Consider the following 16,121-nt stretch of genomic DNA (forward strand, 5'->3'; position numbering starts at 1 on the left):
AATGTTTGTGACTTAAATCAGTCTTTCGTACGTCAGTCATCTGATGTCATGCTCCCTATATCCACCCACGGGTTCGAAGAATAGTTGTGTTCCGATTTTCACTGAAAATGATGTCCGAAAATGTCTCCAGTCACTTAATTCATCCCAATGTTTGAGACCTGATGGCACCCTAAACCTCCTTTTTAAAAAATGTGCTGACGTTCTATGTTGTTCATTCACGGATATTTTAACGCATCCTTGTCAACTAACCTCATACCGAAAATATGGAGGGAGATAAAGATAATCCCTATACATAAGAAAGTATCTGATGATAAAAATGTGAAATATTGATCCATAGCAATAACCCCACCTTTCCTCAAAAGAATGGGAAAATTATTGATACTCCCACTTCAACCTGCATTAAAAGGCTCAGTGATTCGTATCAGTTTGCTTACAAACGCAAAAGAAGCACCTTAGATGCCGTTGCTATTCTGCACCACAATATAGTGTTAGGCTTTGGAAAGGGTAAGAAATATATTCCATGTGCTTTTCTGGACTACGCTTCTGCCTTTGACTCTATCCCATAACACCTCCTACCTAACAAGTTGATCAGCGTCAACACTGACAGCTGGATAACCAATTGACTATGTCCCTACCTCTCTGGAAGAGAACAGTACACTGTATTTGGAGGAAATTGTTCGACGTCCCTACTGTCTCAGGAAGGTGTTCCACAAGGAGCTGTTCTTTCACCTCTCTTTCTCTCTTTTTCTGTATGATCTGCCATCTCACAGAAAACACTTTTGTGAAATAAACGGATGACCTCACTGTATGTATGCCAATTCGTACCTCTTTACACCTCATAGAAATGAACGAGTTTTTGTCTCGTATTGAATGGTGGTCTGTTATTAATAGTCTCGTACTTAATCCGGCAATCTGTTAACTTTAGCCTGAGACATGAACAGCACCTAAACACCGTGTTAGAATCCCATGATGCTTGTACCATTGGATATTCTTTGATAGACACAATGATGAAAGTCAATTATCTTGGTGCCGCCTTTTCCTCTGATCTTTTGAGGTCATTATTAGTATGGTTGTGGATAGACATCTTAAGTCTTGCAAACTCCTGGAAGGTGTTATCTTATCAGATACTGACCATCCACTTCATTCATATATTTCTCCTTGTATATCTTCTTGTAGAACGAGACGTCGATAAATTAGAATCCATGCACGCAAGTGAAACTCTAAAAGTTCTGTGATACCTTATCTAGCAAATATACTCTGTGGTGAACAGGTTGTTAGTTAACCTAGTCAATAACCTGAATTCATAAGCATGTCTCGAATTCGATAAGTTGTACAGACTCAGATTTTTCATTTCTTTTTCGCTTTTTGGTGAAAAATCTTGTTGAAATACCTCGTCCTGAGAATTTTGTATTGTACCAAAATATGTTATTGAATAAGGCCATTAATCGTAATTATGGGCGGAATGTTTGGCTCGTCTAGGTCACCTGCCTTGGAGCTGTTGTTACCATTTCGTTACCAATCACCATGCCATATTAATCACTGTACCTCTTTACAATTGATCTAGAAAATCTCGCATATTTTTGTCGACATGCCTGCGTTGATTTTCTTGGGTAGGACGTGGGCTTTTGCGTCTGATGACTTTGTTTGTACTGGTGTTGTTAACTTTTTATTGAGGATTTTGTGGTAAGTGACCTGTCTGATATTTGATTCATATAGTGCTTTCATCATGGTTATGCCTCTTACGTTAGCCAGCGACCCAACTGTTTGTCTTCCAAATGTAATAGACAAGGTACTAACGTTTATCGATTTATATTAATCTTCTCTGCAGGTTTTCTGTGTGCTTATGTTTCTTGTAATGGGAGCTTTACTGGTTTTTGACACAGCGTTATCATATTCAAGCAGCAAGGGTGGTGTGATGGAAACCAGTTTACGTTCACCTGTCCCTTTTTATCTCAGTGCCGTTTGCGTATTTTCCCTTATATCGTCAGTGCTTCATTGTGTTAACTTGTATTTAGTTGTCAATAGGTACACATTATGTGACAAACAGGTGAGTGCCGGGTGATATGTTCATACTGTCTGGCTTGAGTTTCGTCATGTGAATATCTATAATATTTTCCTGTCATGCTGCGAAAACAAAGTTATCGTTAAATTTCTTTTCGTACCTGTGGTGGTCAATGCAAAGAGTCCGTGGTTGGTTTGTCGAGTGGTTTTTTAGATCTACTGACTTACTAAATACAATCATACAAATTAAAAGTTTCGAAGGCTTATCTTACGCGCAACCATTTAAAACCCATTTTTACAATGTGGACACAAGATTTCTCAAAACCAAGGTCATTTAAATGGGCGTTAACTTAATAATCTCTTTAGCAAATATCTCCAAAAGGGAGTCGAGCGAGCTTGTTTTATGTTTTAGTGACCTTGGGTCAGCCATAACATAGTAGTCATTTAGAAACTCGCTCTCATATTTTGACCATTATAGAATATAATTGGTCACAAAACTTATATTTCCTTATAGTGTCTTAGTTTATGAACCAAATAACTCCTCAAATAAATTCTACAATTGTTTGTCGATTGTCTGTCCTCATAAAGCTCATTGTTATCCTCAACACGACTAAAGGCATACTATTGGAATAAGAATAAAATTATCAGGAGGAATTCTTTCAGTTAAACGAATACTTTTCCCTTTTATGAAGAATGAAATAAAAGTACTGTATTTCGTCCTGTATAATGTGTGAAACAACTATAGAGAAACAAACCTACTTCTAACTCGGTTCAAACTTTTGGATTCTGTAATACTTTTCAGATTGTACAAAACCTCTAAGAACCGACTCGCAAAAAGTATTCTGTTTTCTGTTCTATCAGGTCATATTTTCACCCTTTGCGAAATTTCTGAGCACCGCTATACCTATTACAGGTTTACAATCATTGTGCGCTGTTTTGTTGGACATTATTGTGCCCTGCGATTGTCTACTGAGGAAGGAAGTGCCTGAGATGCTTATGAAGATCTTAAAAACAATGTAGTCACGCACCTCAGAGTGATTCAGGGAATACAATATTGCAAGAGGATATAAGGAATTCAGAAGCTTAGAATGTAAGGGTTGTATTTTGCTCAACAGAACTATCATAAACAATTTTCGTCTAGTTATATTTTTATTCTCATTGATTTATTCAGAATATACTCCTGCTCTGTACGTCTCTTTAAAGTTTGATTGTCTTATTCGTGTGTCGCATATTCATTCTGGTTACTTTTTGTACCAATACTTATGTTTTAAGTAAATAAAAAACTGTCTTTAGAAAGTTCTTTGATCTCAAACAACTAATCCAATCTCAAACATTTGAAAATGCATGAATCGTAACTCTACTCAGTTATTTTGTGTTATAAAAGTTTTGAAATTCTGTGAACTGTTATAAGTAAAATCAAACCGTTTTGGACAAACACTCTTTAGTATGATCTTTTGATATCTCTTACCTAGAGCCTATTATGTACCCCAAAATCAATTTTTAACCTGATCCAGTTTATTATCATAGCTTAACTTGCTGCCTGCTCTGGTGTAAATTAGTCCAGCTTCAAAGTTCACATATTAAAAGTACTAAAAGATGAACAAAAAAGAGAAGTGTTGGTGTATTCATTCCATACAGTATCGAAGTTTACTAAGACTGAAAGTATTTGACCTAAAACACAAATTTCTCGTACTCTGATAGCGACTGTGACATCAACATTAAACTAAATGATATGTCTTTTATTAACAGTTCATAACCTCTTCCTAACCTACTTTTACACAGACCAGCCTATCACATGCTTTGATTACTGATGGTCAGGTTTTCCCAACACGTGTTGTAACTACAGTGGATACATATTTCGAATTCTATTCACTGAATTACATCCTTTACTAAGTAGTTTACTCCTAGGATCATACATGACCAATACTTCAAACTCATTTATAATCAAGTTCTTGCAGACTACGCATGTGTTTATTATCAAGAGTTTTTATTTCTTAGCTGTAGTATAGGATATAGACGACTATACAGTAAATAAGCAAACACCTCTTCCTTCTCTGATGATATATGGGCTCATACACTTAGATTTAAGCCACTCTTTGGGTTGTAGGTGGTGTTAGTACTACCCATTTGCAGAAGTCAATATGCTTGGAACTCAACTAAGCTTACAACTGTAATCAAGAGCTATACTCACAAAGTCAATGTTTTCAACTATCCTACTTACTTGGGGACTTCATATCACTACAGATCAGTTTTGAAACTGTGTTGTTCGTTTTAGAGGTAATTACCACATCTCCAATACTCTCTTTTTGGTAACTGTGGTTTCCAAAGGACAGGTAAACGTAGCCATGAAATGTGATCAATATTATCTATTTGTATCACTAGATAGCGGAAAACTACTAAAACCATACTTCAGGAAGTGTGTTTGCTAATAACAAAGGTTTGAATAGTTAAACTTACCATTGTTCCTAAAAATCTATGGGATTAATCTCTTAAGTTCTATTCTCTGTCTCCAGTCATATTATCACACCAACTTCACCAGGATTTTTAGATCAGATGTTCTTCCACACAGTTTGTTAATGTGCAGTGGGTAAATAGAGAGTAGCTGGTGGTCATGTCAATTGCAATCGACTGATTCCGAGTGTTTGAGGTGGATGTCAATAAGCATACCTTGGAAAGTTTTTCCCAATGAGCCTAGAAAGAACTCTTACTAGTAATCCTACATGCTTGGTGGCGCAACCGCATGACTCTAAGGTAAACTGTATGGAAATGACCATTTACCTTTCCGAGAAATATTATTTTTAGTTTCGTGTTGTTTAATTCATATTTTTAAGATCCTTTTGCCGAAACCAGAAGTTAGTGGGGCAAGAAGTGCTGTTTCTTGTGTTTCCGAAGGACCTAAGCAGTGTATAAGTAAAGGATATCTTTTGGTCTTTACAATGTCTTTTTTGATCCTAGCTCACTATTTGTTGTCATACAAGGCTATAGGAAATAAGTTTGGTTATCAATATGTTTCATCATCAGATAGATTCTTTACATTCTCGTGGGTTCTTAAGTCTCTTGAATTTTAACCCATTTATCTCGTTAACTTTCCTCTTCGAATCGATTAGGACAGTATCCAAAATTAAATCATAGGTATGTAAGATTGTTAGGTAAGTAAAAGTCAACTATTTTCGTTTCAAAATGCTGTCTTAGTGTCTATCGTTATTAATCGTAAAAACCTTTGAAAGTGAGAGGAAATATGTCTATTTAACTGGTATGACATCAATAAAAAGTGCTCTATTAAAGTCCGTCTTTATCGTAATCAAATATTTGTATACAATCAGTTTCGAAGCTTCAGAGGCATATCTTACCTTGTTATCACACTTAGTCCTACATTTTCTTTGACTTAGTGTATGGATAGCGTATAAATCAAATTTTTTCACCAACATTCAACTCTCTTACGACTATTAAGAGGTAATTATTTAGAAAAAAGTCTAACTAGCGTTGGATACATAATAAAAACTCTATACGTGCTTGGTAGGTTTTACAATTTAAGCTTTATACATTCTCCTTAACTCCCTTACTTATTTTGTTTGTCACTGTCTACTCAGACTTAGAGAACCCTTTGCTTTATGACCTTCGATTTTCGCATTAGCGTAATGTAGGATAATTAAAGCGATAAAACAGCAAAACGGTGTAAGCTTATATTGTGTTAAGTGATGGTCGTTTCCTGAGGGTTTTAAATGTAGTTCCATAAGGTATTTTAGATATATAAGTTTTGCTTCTGTTCCTTAAATTAGTCTAGATTTAGCTTGTCCATATTATTAAGGAAAGTTATCTTTCCTATTTTACTCCCACTATATTGCAAAAAATCTATTTGTTTAATTGCTTGTAAACTTTCGAAATATTTTTGCTCATACATTTAATTTCAGGTTGTTGATTGTTATATAGCAGGAAATTCCATTGGGGTAGCCCATGTAATTGGTTTCTACTTTTTTCTAATGTTACACTATCGTAAGACTGGTGCCTTTTGGAGCCGATTGACTAATGACCCTACTGTATTCAAGCAGGGTTGTCTGAATCCAAATGTTAATCTTTCCACGAAGCAGTTAGTGATGCTTAAGCGAAGAAAGGCTGTTCAACGGAAGTTGGAAAGTTTACGGGCGTTTCGTCGTTTACCTTTTTGTAAAACTGATCGATCAAAAATGCAAACTGATGAAACAATAATAACTTCCGCCGCGGCTTTGTTTTCAGATATATTTTACGTATGTTCATAGTGAATTTCGTTGTGAATTTCGCGTACTTTTAAATTTGCCTACATTTCTTTTATCTGATGTATGGTTTTGAGTCTTAGGCAGATAAAATAACGTAGATGTTATCTCTGGGTTGGTGTGCCGTGACATTGTACTGTTTCTGTTTGTATTTCTGTAGGTGATACACCCAAGTACAGGTTTAATTAAGGCTTAGATCAGATGAATCTTTTCTAGTTTCTAACTAGAAACAATCATTTTTTGGAAAAGTTATACCAATATAAATGCAAATAGAAATGTGAAAATTTGGCGAACGGTGATCAGGTTCTTAATTATGGTTAACATATCTACTTAAAATGTTGTTTATATGTGATAATCAGGAAAAAGCAGGCTTATATTGAGGCTTGGTAAAGTCTGACGTACAACTTACTGTCGAACTTTTTACAGTTTCCACAGCTATCGACTACAATTAAACACTCATCATGAAAACTTCGTCCATAATAGAAAGGCACTTGAAACAAGAACACAAGTGGGGACAATCGAATGTATCTGACCACACAAATTACAGAATGTCTTAGTAAAATCTGAAAACCATATAGTAAATACTTCGTTTGCAAAATGTCAATCAATCGTTTCAAACTTCATTTTTTCTTCGCTTCTACAGCAATCATTCTCTGTCCTCGCTCTCTTTTCTCCGATCTTCTTAACCTTTTGCCTCCAAGCATTTCCTTTTCGATTTATGCTACATACTCCTTATATCTGTGGAAATCAGTAGCACATCACACTAGACAGTGAGTCTTTTGCGTTTACTATAGCTCCAGGCTCATAACATAATTGGCAAAACTAGTCGACTGATTGAGATTTGTCTATCTTGTAATTAGGACGATACTGTCTGCATATTGGAAAATTTTACTCCATATACACTATTTCCACTCATGTTCCTCAGTTTTGTTTCCAAAATATAATTGATGACGAGATTCAAAAAGATGTGGTGATTGGGCAATACTATGTTTATGCGTTTAGTTTGAAATGGTGAATTGAGATGGTTTTTTTCTTTCCCTAACAACAAGAAAATTCATGGACTATGAACAGAAAATAGAAGCTTTAAAAAAGATATGCCATAGTCAAAAGGGTACTTATACATCAGACTAAAACATGGCCAATTTTAAAATATATTCCCTTGCTATTATTAGCGTTAGATACGGCTTACGGGGATGCAGCATTACTCACTGGATAAAGTTTTGGACCTAATTTTTTGTCCATAGTGATACGAAAACGATAAGAGACACTTTTCATTGTTAAGTAAATTGTTGTTAAAGTGCTCTTGATGAAAAACTCCCAACTTAGAAACACTATTTTTTGAATGCGATCACAGTAACGGCTGAAACACTCCATAAATAGACATACTCCCAATTTGACGTCCGTACATACCTTTAAATCCTCACTTTTCCATTATCATAGACACTAATCAACACACTAATTTCTCTGACGTTATTTTTGCTTCTCAGCTAAGTAATTTCTGGATTAAATGAAAAAGCAACTTACACTAACAACTAGGTAGTAAGACGCCCCCAAATGCTCTGGTACGGCCGAGAGTGGGGAGAGTCAACTCTCCCTCTCGAAATGTTCTCACATGGCCAGCGAATATATAGCCTCTGCCAGGGAAGTCCTACTCACTGCCTTCTCGTGGTATTACTGTTGTTTACGAAATTGAGAGGACGAAAAGCGAATTTCCGGCGCTTTAACCGGGTTGGTGGACACGGAAAGTCCACCTAGGGGAGTTGGAAAACCCTGATTCCAAATAAATGGTGCACATGGGCTCCAATATCCTGAGGGAACAAATGGCGTATGAATCAATCGTTGATCACCGGCTACCATGGAACTGCATCTCCTCACGATGCTCCACTGCCTTGTGGATCAGATCTTTCGGTCAAAGGCTCCGGGTGTGGGCCATTAAGAAAACCACCTACTTCAGTTCGGGCACCTGGGCAGTATCACAGCCCTCAAGCAAATCGAATGAGATTTGTATGGCGCATATGTATCTGATGCTTCCTTGTACCAATATTTATGTGTTTAAATAAATAAATAAGGTAGTAAGACACATCGATCAACGTATTATTTAAATTAATTGTTTTGCGTGAATATCCATTTTTACACTGGATTTTATACATGTTCGTTCGAAACTCGCTTGTATTGAAATATGTAGACAATGAGTTTCAGGTTGTTTACTTGTTCCTGTACCAGGGAAGTAATTATATTAACAAACTTTAAAGACATAAAGTATTGTCTTCGTTCAATCAGGCAGTTCTAGTTTTTGTCATCACTATTATCCATAGCTAATTATTTAACGTCAACTTTTTAAAGCAAATACTTCTACTAGTTGACAACACAAAAACCATAATATTGCAAAGTAAATAAAAATTTATTAGCTTTGTATTTCGTAACTATGTTAACTGACTTGAGCTTTTAGTTTTTCGTGGGAATCGTGTCATAATGTAATTTCTCATGTAAAAAAACGGTGTCTTTGCCTAGATTATGACGTTATGGTTTCTTTAGGCGTTTTTATTTTCTATCAATAACCAGAGTGTATGTTGTGTGTCAAATAACACTTGAACGCTCGTATACTTACCTATTTCTGTTCAGGAATATCCTATAAACAAGTGCTAACCAATCTGTCTTCGTGACATGCGCTGTTTTCTCTTTGATTGGGATACCAAGTTCAAACTTATCAAGTAATTGAAAACAGTTCTCTAAGTTCTTTTTTCTCCATAATCACTCATTTCCAATTATCTTTCGATTTTTTGACGATTAAACTGAAAATAAACTAATGGAACTTCAATATTACTTTGTACTGTTAGCCGGATAACAGTTATTCAGTCCAGATTATTTTTTCGTCTAGGATGGTAACTATATGTCGCCTCAGGTCACGCTAAAAAAGAAACCGAACCCACGTCACTTTAGACAATTTCTTTAATTGTCGTTCAACCATTGACATTGTTCATCTCTCATACCTAAGAAATCAATAGTGGACAGTCTGAAAGGACTCATTTTGATACAAAGTATATCATATGTTCATTTAAATTTGTGAACATTTCCCTTTTTATGTTATAGACTATCAATGCAATCTTATCGATATACTAACTGTCTCATATTTTGCATGATGCGTGCACACGTAGAAATTAAGATTGGGGTATATGGTGCTTGTGTTCAGATGCTTTTAAAATCTTTAAAAAAACCACATAAAGGAGCTTTTTAACACAACCTTTTCTTGCTAATCACAGCTAAAAGAAAAAAAAATTAATTGGGTCTATGACAAAATGCTATTTAAATGTACTCTTCTAGTTCTCCGTCCGTAAAGGCTATATGTAAACAACAGGTAGTAATCCAAGACCTCATACTATGATGCAATTATACTTGATACGACAATTGGTTGAGAAATTCAGGTGAATTTTGACGTCTCGTTTTCTCGTCCAGTCAGCTTCTTCAAAGCATAACTACAGTCGAATATTAGTAATCACATTCACAGTGAATGGGTTAATACAAGGGTAGTTGTAAACTGACTATTCTCAAATACCGTTTATTTGCAGACTAGAGTGTACAGACATTGCTTTAAGTTGTATATTCTATATCTACTAGTTGGATTCGACGCATAAATTTGGTGCAAGTCATCGAATTAAATTTGGATTTATTGTATAACCTACACGTACATTATATTCTAACTACACTGATTAAGCACACAAACTTCTCAGTTATCTATCCCCTGTGAATCTTGAATGATGGTAGAAATGTTATTCCTCACTAACCACTCTATGACAAATGTGTCTATCAATCAAGTCTCTTTTCGTTAAATTATTAGCAGCTCTGGGAAACTTTTGAACCAAACTTTTAACGACAACGAATGTATGATGTTTAATTCTTTGATGGTGATAAAAGGTAGTAGATTATCAGTATACTACCGAATTATCATTTAAGAATAGTAGATATTTCCTGAGACCTTACTTTCAAGCCCAATTTCAGAACGTGTCTATATTTTCAGTTTAAAAATGACGTTTATAATGTGACCAGAATGCAAATAGAGTAGTTTAACGTAACAGTTCCACAAACTAGAAAGTTTTTTATTCATTTTGGTAGTATTACGGCTACTCAATTCAGTACATGATTAGTCTATAGATTATTTTTGATCGTTCTACTAATAATTGTTTATTTTACAGTCTCTATTCACTTTTACGATTTGTATTAATATTTTGTAATGTTATCGTTTATGGTATCGGGTTTAATTTGTAACAACTTTTGGAAATTCTACCTCTTGCTGTCAATCAATCCAACTTCTGGTGATGTCACTCTTTGTCTGTTGATGGTGTGGATAATTTTTTTAAACTCACTCTTAAAAGTATTTTTGATCATATAACATAGTTTTAGATTTTTATTAACAGAAACTTTGATGTTCTTATTTCCTATCTCATCCTTTTTCCATGTCTTGCATATAAAGGATGTAGACTTAGTCGCAAGTGATATAGTTGCAGGCCTCTTTCTTCTACGATGGCAAACTAAACAGTGGGTTGGTACCGGTCATCGTATCCCTTTAAGCTTAATACATCGAGATACTTCTCCTTCGGATCTAAACGTTGATATCTCGGTGAAAGGTGATCAGGTAAGTATCACATATCCATAAATAGTTACGTTTACGGTAGTCTGTGCTAACATGTCACATAATATTTTAATCAGGAGGTTCAGTTTTTGATTTACAACTCCCTAGTCTTTTTTCCACATTTCTATTTATTTCGAGTTGTTTTTAAACTGTAAATAACACCTGTATTTTGGGTGGATATTAGTTCTTTAAAAAATAAGATCTTATTAACTCGCTCTATTCCGCCATTTTCCCGTTCTCCCCGTTTTCATTGGTATTGCAAGAAAAGTGATTTCATGTGCCTCACCAGCAAACCATAAATAAAATTTGTTACATGCTACTTATTATTTAGAAAGAATTTCTATCGTGGTGTATTATTCCTCTGATCAGTTTATTAGCTATGTGTATAAGTTCTTGAGTTGTTCATGTCTCATTGGAAGTTACCTTTATGTAGCTTCTTTTGTTTCGCCATGAACATTTCGAAATAAAGGTATAGAAACTACATTTAGTTATATGATTAATAAAATAGGAGCGGATCGGTAACTGAGAGTTTAGCATACTTCAAGAGTTACTAGTTGTTGCGATCTTCAAAACAAGTAATTTGAGTGAAATTCTCTGCAGGATCATTGTATTGGTTTTTTTGAAGTAATGTTGACTTAATATTATACATCCAATTTCCGTTAACACTGAAGCTGACTAAGGTAGTGTTAAGGTCAACAACTCATCAAAAGATTTAAAGTGTAAAAGTGGATTACGAACAGTAAGTTGTGACCTGATTGATTAAGTTATTACCTTTGTGGTTTTTAATCATTTAAATGGATATATTCTGAAAACTACTACAGGGTTCTAGTCTATTATTTATTGAATAATTCACTACAACAGCATTCTTTAATAATAAATATCACTTACTTATGCTTTAACTACCCTCGTTAGTTCAAACCCCAAGTTTGTGCTTGTTATGATTGTATTATAATTTCCAAAAAAACTTTTGTGTGTGAACATATTTTTCGTAAATTAACTAATTTCACTGCAATACAAACTTATTAATAATCTCTCTAATTCCTCTGTTAGTAAATAAAAAATTTCGACTTGGAAAAAGCAAACAACTTAGAATAGGTTTTGTAAACTATGTTAAAGCATTGTACTCAATTAGAAGTAAAGATTTGGAGAAGCTATCCAATTTAAAGGTCGTTTGGGTCATGGGCTGACCTTAACCAAACAATTAATGAGAAACAAGGAGTACAGGGCAATTGTTTCATCCTAGTAGAAGATTCCTCAATATAGTATATGTTAAATTGAATAGCTGTAAAGATGAGTGATTATAATTTATCACTTAATGTTTTGGATGAAGGGGACAAAATAATATTGTTACCACCAAACGACTAACTATAATAACCTAATACTCTTATGAACGATACAATCCATATCAATAGCGTTACCATAAGGTAGCTCAGCAACGAAGTGGAGAGGGCTTGTCTATCCTTAAATTGTGTAATCAACCCCTAATCCATACAATAAGTTTAAACCTAACAATCATACGATAATTTTAACAAGATAAAAGTTAACAGTAATCTCAACCAACTGACAATAGTCGATTAAAGTTAAAATCGAGTGTTTTGTCCAATGCTCACTTTTTGTCCAAAGAAATGTTAACGAAACAAAGTTTAAAGCCTGTAATATGTCAAAACAGATGATTGAATACTCAATAAATCCTTTACGAATAAATAAACAGATGAATCCCAACTTTTTTAATTATCAGCTTGCAAGTCAGTATTTTCGATTCTAGTAACAGTACTTTTTTACACGAATATTCGTCAATATTAAAACGAATAGTTTGACAAGGATTGGGCGCCGAGTATAGAGAAGACATCATGTGTGAAAATTATATTTGAAATAATCTGAGAGATTTTTTCGTTAGGAACTATAATTTGGATTTGTTATTCTACATTCCAAGTGCACTATTCTCTTATTGTTCATCCATATGAATTACGGGTTCCGACTTCACTCCTAATCTCATAACCTTTAGTTCAAATCTTCGATATGCTAATAGATGGAAACACTATTTATTTGATACATACCTACTCATGCTACTAAGTCACTCAGGTCAATGGGATATGGTAGAGCTACGATTTAATAACCTGTATCTCGGCATTGTTCACTAACTTGGCAAAATTTAGTTTAATCGGTCACAACATCTATTGAACGTGTGCTTTTCAAGTTATTTGTATGTCGTCGAAATGTTTGTGATGCTGAAATGAATATACATTTAAATTAAAATAGAATTTTCCAAATGAGAGCTTTTATAATTTATTTATTTATTTAAACGCATAAATATTTGTACAAAGGGGCACCAGATACATATGCGCCACACCAACCTCATTCGATTTGCTTGAGGGCTGTGATACTGCCCAGGTGCCCGAACTGAAGTAGGTGGTTTTCTTAATGGCCCACACCCGGAGCCTTTGACCGAAAGATCTGATCCACAAGGCAGTGGAGCATCGTGAGGAGATGCAGTTCCATGGTAGCCGGTGATCAACGATTGATTCATACGCCATTTGTTCCCTCAGGATATTGGAGCCCATGTGCACCATTTATTTGGAATCAGGGTTTTCCAACTCCCCTAGGTGGACTTTCCGTGTCCACCAACCCGGTTAAAGCGCCGGAAATTCGCTTTTCGTCCTCTCAATTTCGTAAACAACAGTAATACCACGAGAAGGCAGTGAGTAGGACTTCCCTGGCAGAGGCTATATATTCGCTGGCCATGTGAGAACATTTCGAGAGGGAGAGTTGACTCTCCCCACTCTCGGCCGTATCAGGGCATTTGCCGGCTGCCTTTATAATCCTTATCATAAGTCAAGTTTGGCTTGTAAGATAGTGGAACCCTGCTTCAGTTTGGGTACCTGGGCAGTATCACAGCCCTCACACAAATCTAATGAGATTTGTGCGGCTCATATATATCTGGTGCCCCTTTGTATCAATATTTATGTGTTTAAATAAATAAATAAATGTGAGAATGTCTAGAAACCATTGTGAATAACAGATTTATTTGGGACGAAGACAAAGGTAGGATAGAAGAATCTAAAACTATGAAATAGGTTAATTTGTAAATATTATACAGATGTTAGTATTTGTCTAAAAGTTTTAATAACGTCAGATATTACTGTTGTCTTCAAAACACTGGAAATTTTGCCGGTTTACCTCTGAATTAAAATCGTTTTCATGATTTACTAACCTTTTAGTTGGTTATTCGTCAATAGATCTCTGTCATTTTTATCTTCAAGATATACTTAAATAAGCTTTTCTTATTCTTCATGTTTTTCCTGGATCATTAATTAGGGATGACTGGGAAGATAAAAAATTCTGTCTTCTAAACCAAATATTGGTAATTAATGTTATGTACAGTCAAATAAAAGTTCACCTGCTCTTACGTATATGATTCGTCTGTGCTTGGTTAAGATGCCGACAAAATCCAATCTTGTGATCACTTTAAGCAACAATACAAGCAGGCTTGTGATGCGTTTCTTTCCCACTAACTGCGAAATATTAGCTCAGGATTGGTCTTCATCAACTCCTGAACTGATGGTAGGGGTAAAGTATTTGAAAGTGTCGATCAATTCACTTATCTTAGAAGTCTTATAATCTCTATTAGCTTAGCGTATAACAAAGTCTTGACGCTGATTCAGAAAGCCTGGTTGATTTTTGGCAACTCGCGCCACTTGTGACGTGAGAAAGGCATCTATCTCCCAGCCAAAGAACGAGATTACTACACAGGAGTTCGTTCTATTCTACTTTATTACCTTGAAAAATAGAGGATGCTACTATTTGATCGTAGCTGCCTTAGCAACATTGCTCATGTATGTTGGTACTATTGAGTGAGTGATGCTGAGGTTAGGCAAGTCGATTAATGAAGCAGTAAATCTTTATCATCTGAGATGGTTGAGCGATGATGGTCAGTGTAGGATAGGTTGGAAAAAAGCCAGGAGTGGTCAGACCAAGACTTGGCATCAGTCCACGAAAACAATGACTGTTGGGTTGAGTCATGTAGGTAGGTGCAGTCTACCTGACCGGGCTTAACCCGATCATATTAAACAGTGGTTAAAGGCTTTGAGTGACGTGTTTCAAAACTGTTTGCAATGACTCAGAAGCATTCACTTTATCTGTTCCTGGATCCTAAGTTTCTCTATTATCTTAGAGTTTTTTCTTGTGAGGACGGTCCACAGGTGAATTTGAGGAAGCTCAGAAGAAGCCGAACATATTCCATCCAATCAGCTTTTGTAAGAACATTCTAGAATCACTACGTGTAGCTTCCCTATCGGAAAAATGCTAATAATCCCCTGTGTGCGGATTGGATAACTATTATGATGATTTCGTTTTTACTAAAAACTATAAATAGCTGCCAGTTTTGTACCATAATTGACACTGTTTGGAATAACATTCCGTCCACTTGTCTCCTGATTTTGCGACTTGGGAAGGTTCTAGTGTTCGAGCGCTCAAGTTATACGCGACATACTAAGAATCTAAGTTCGAGATATAACATTTCTCATTCCATGAATCGATATTCCCTACTAGAATAGTGTTTTATTTATTTATTTATTTAAACACATATATATTGGTACAAAAGGGCACCAGGTACATATGCGCCACACTATTTGTGTGTGTGGGCTGTGATACTGCCCGGGTGCCCAAACCGAAGCAGGTGGTTTTCTTAGGGGGCCACACCCCGAGCCTTTGACCAAAAGGTCTGATCCACAAGGCAATGGAGTATGTATTAAATTATATACTTAATACGTCACGTTTCAAGTATGTAGCATCATCCATTGAATCTGCTGATCTAGCTTCCAGAGGAATGTGTAAGTATGACCCTAACCGTATTAAAGCTTGGCCTTCAGGTCGCGAATTCCTAACGACTGAGAAAGATAAGTGGCCTGAGTATAGACGAGAAGAAATATTAAAACTCCCAGTCAAGCTAGAGTTAAAGAACGCCACAACCTTGGACACCATGACTACAGTTTTTCCCCTTGATAAATTTATATCCCATTTTTCGTCATGGATTAAATTCAAACAAGGCACAGCTTGGCTCATCAGATTCAAATGTCACCTCTACAATAAAATGATCGTAAGGGGACCCTTTACGCCTAACGAATTGGATAATGCCGAGACTTATTAAAATACATAAAAGCGCAAGACTTTGAGGAAATTAGACAATGGATTAAACGACACAAGCATTCTGATAACATCCTGTCCAAAATTCATGTTATTGATAA

At 35.5% G+C, this 16,121-nt stretch overlaps 1 protein-coding gene and 1 non-coding gene across 2 annotated transcripts in view; one reads left to right on the forward strand and one right to left on the reverse strand.

Moving 5' to 3' along the window:
* Window positions 1-3,152: 3,152 nt before the first annotated feature.
* On the reverse strand, window positions 3,153-3,234 carry Smp_tRNA_00014_Ser.1. The gene has a single exon. It is a non-coding gene (tRNA).
* A 2,747-nt stretch (window positions 3,235-5,981) lies between these two features.
* Window positions 5,982-16,121, forward strand: part of Smp_128680 (lipase) — a gene marked incomplete at its 5' end in the record, with an annotated part of 30,814 nt that continues 20,674 nt past the window's right edge. Inside the window, 2 exons of the mRNA XM_018788878.1 lie at window positions 5,982-6,245; window positions 10,720-10,881. Of these exons, the coding sequence (XP_018654377.1) occupies window positions 5,982-6,245; window positions 10,720-10,881 (426 nt within the window). The remainder of the gene's footprint in view (window positions 6,246-10,719; window positions 10,882-16,121) is intronic.

This window comes from Schistosoma mansoni, chromosome W (genome assembly GCF_000237925.1).
Source record: "Schistosoma mansoni strain Puerto Rico chromosome W, complete genome".
NCBI classification, from domain to species: domain Eukaryota; kingdom Metazoa; phylum Platyhelminthes; class Trematoda; order Strigeidida; family Schistosomatidae; genus Schistosoma; species Schistosoma mansoni.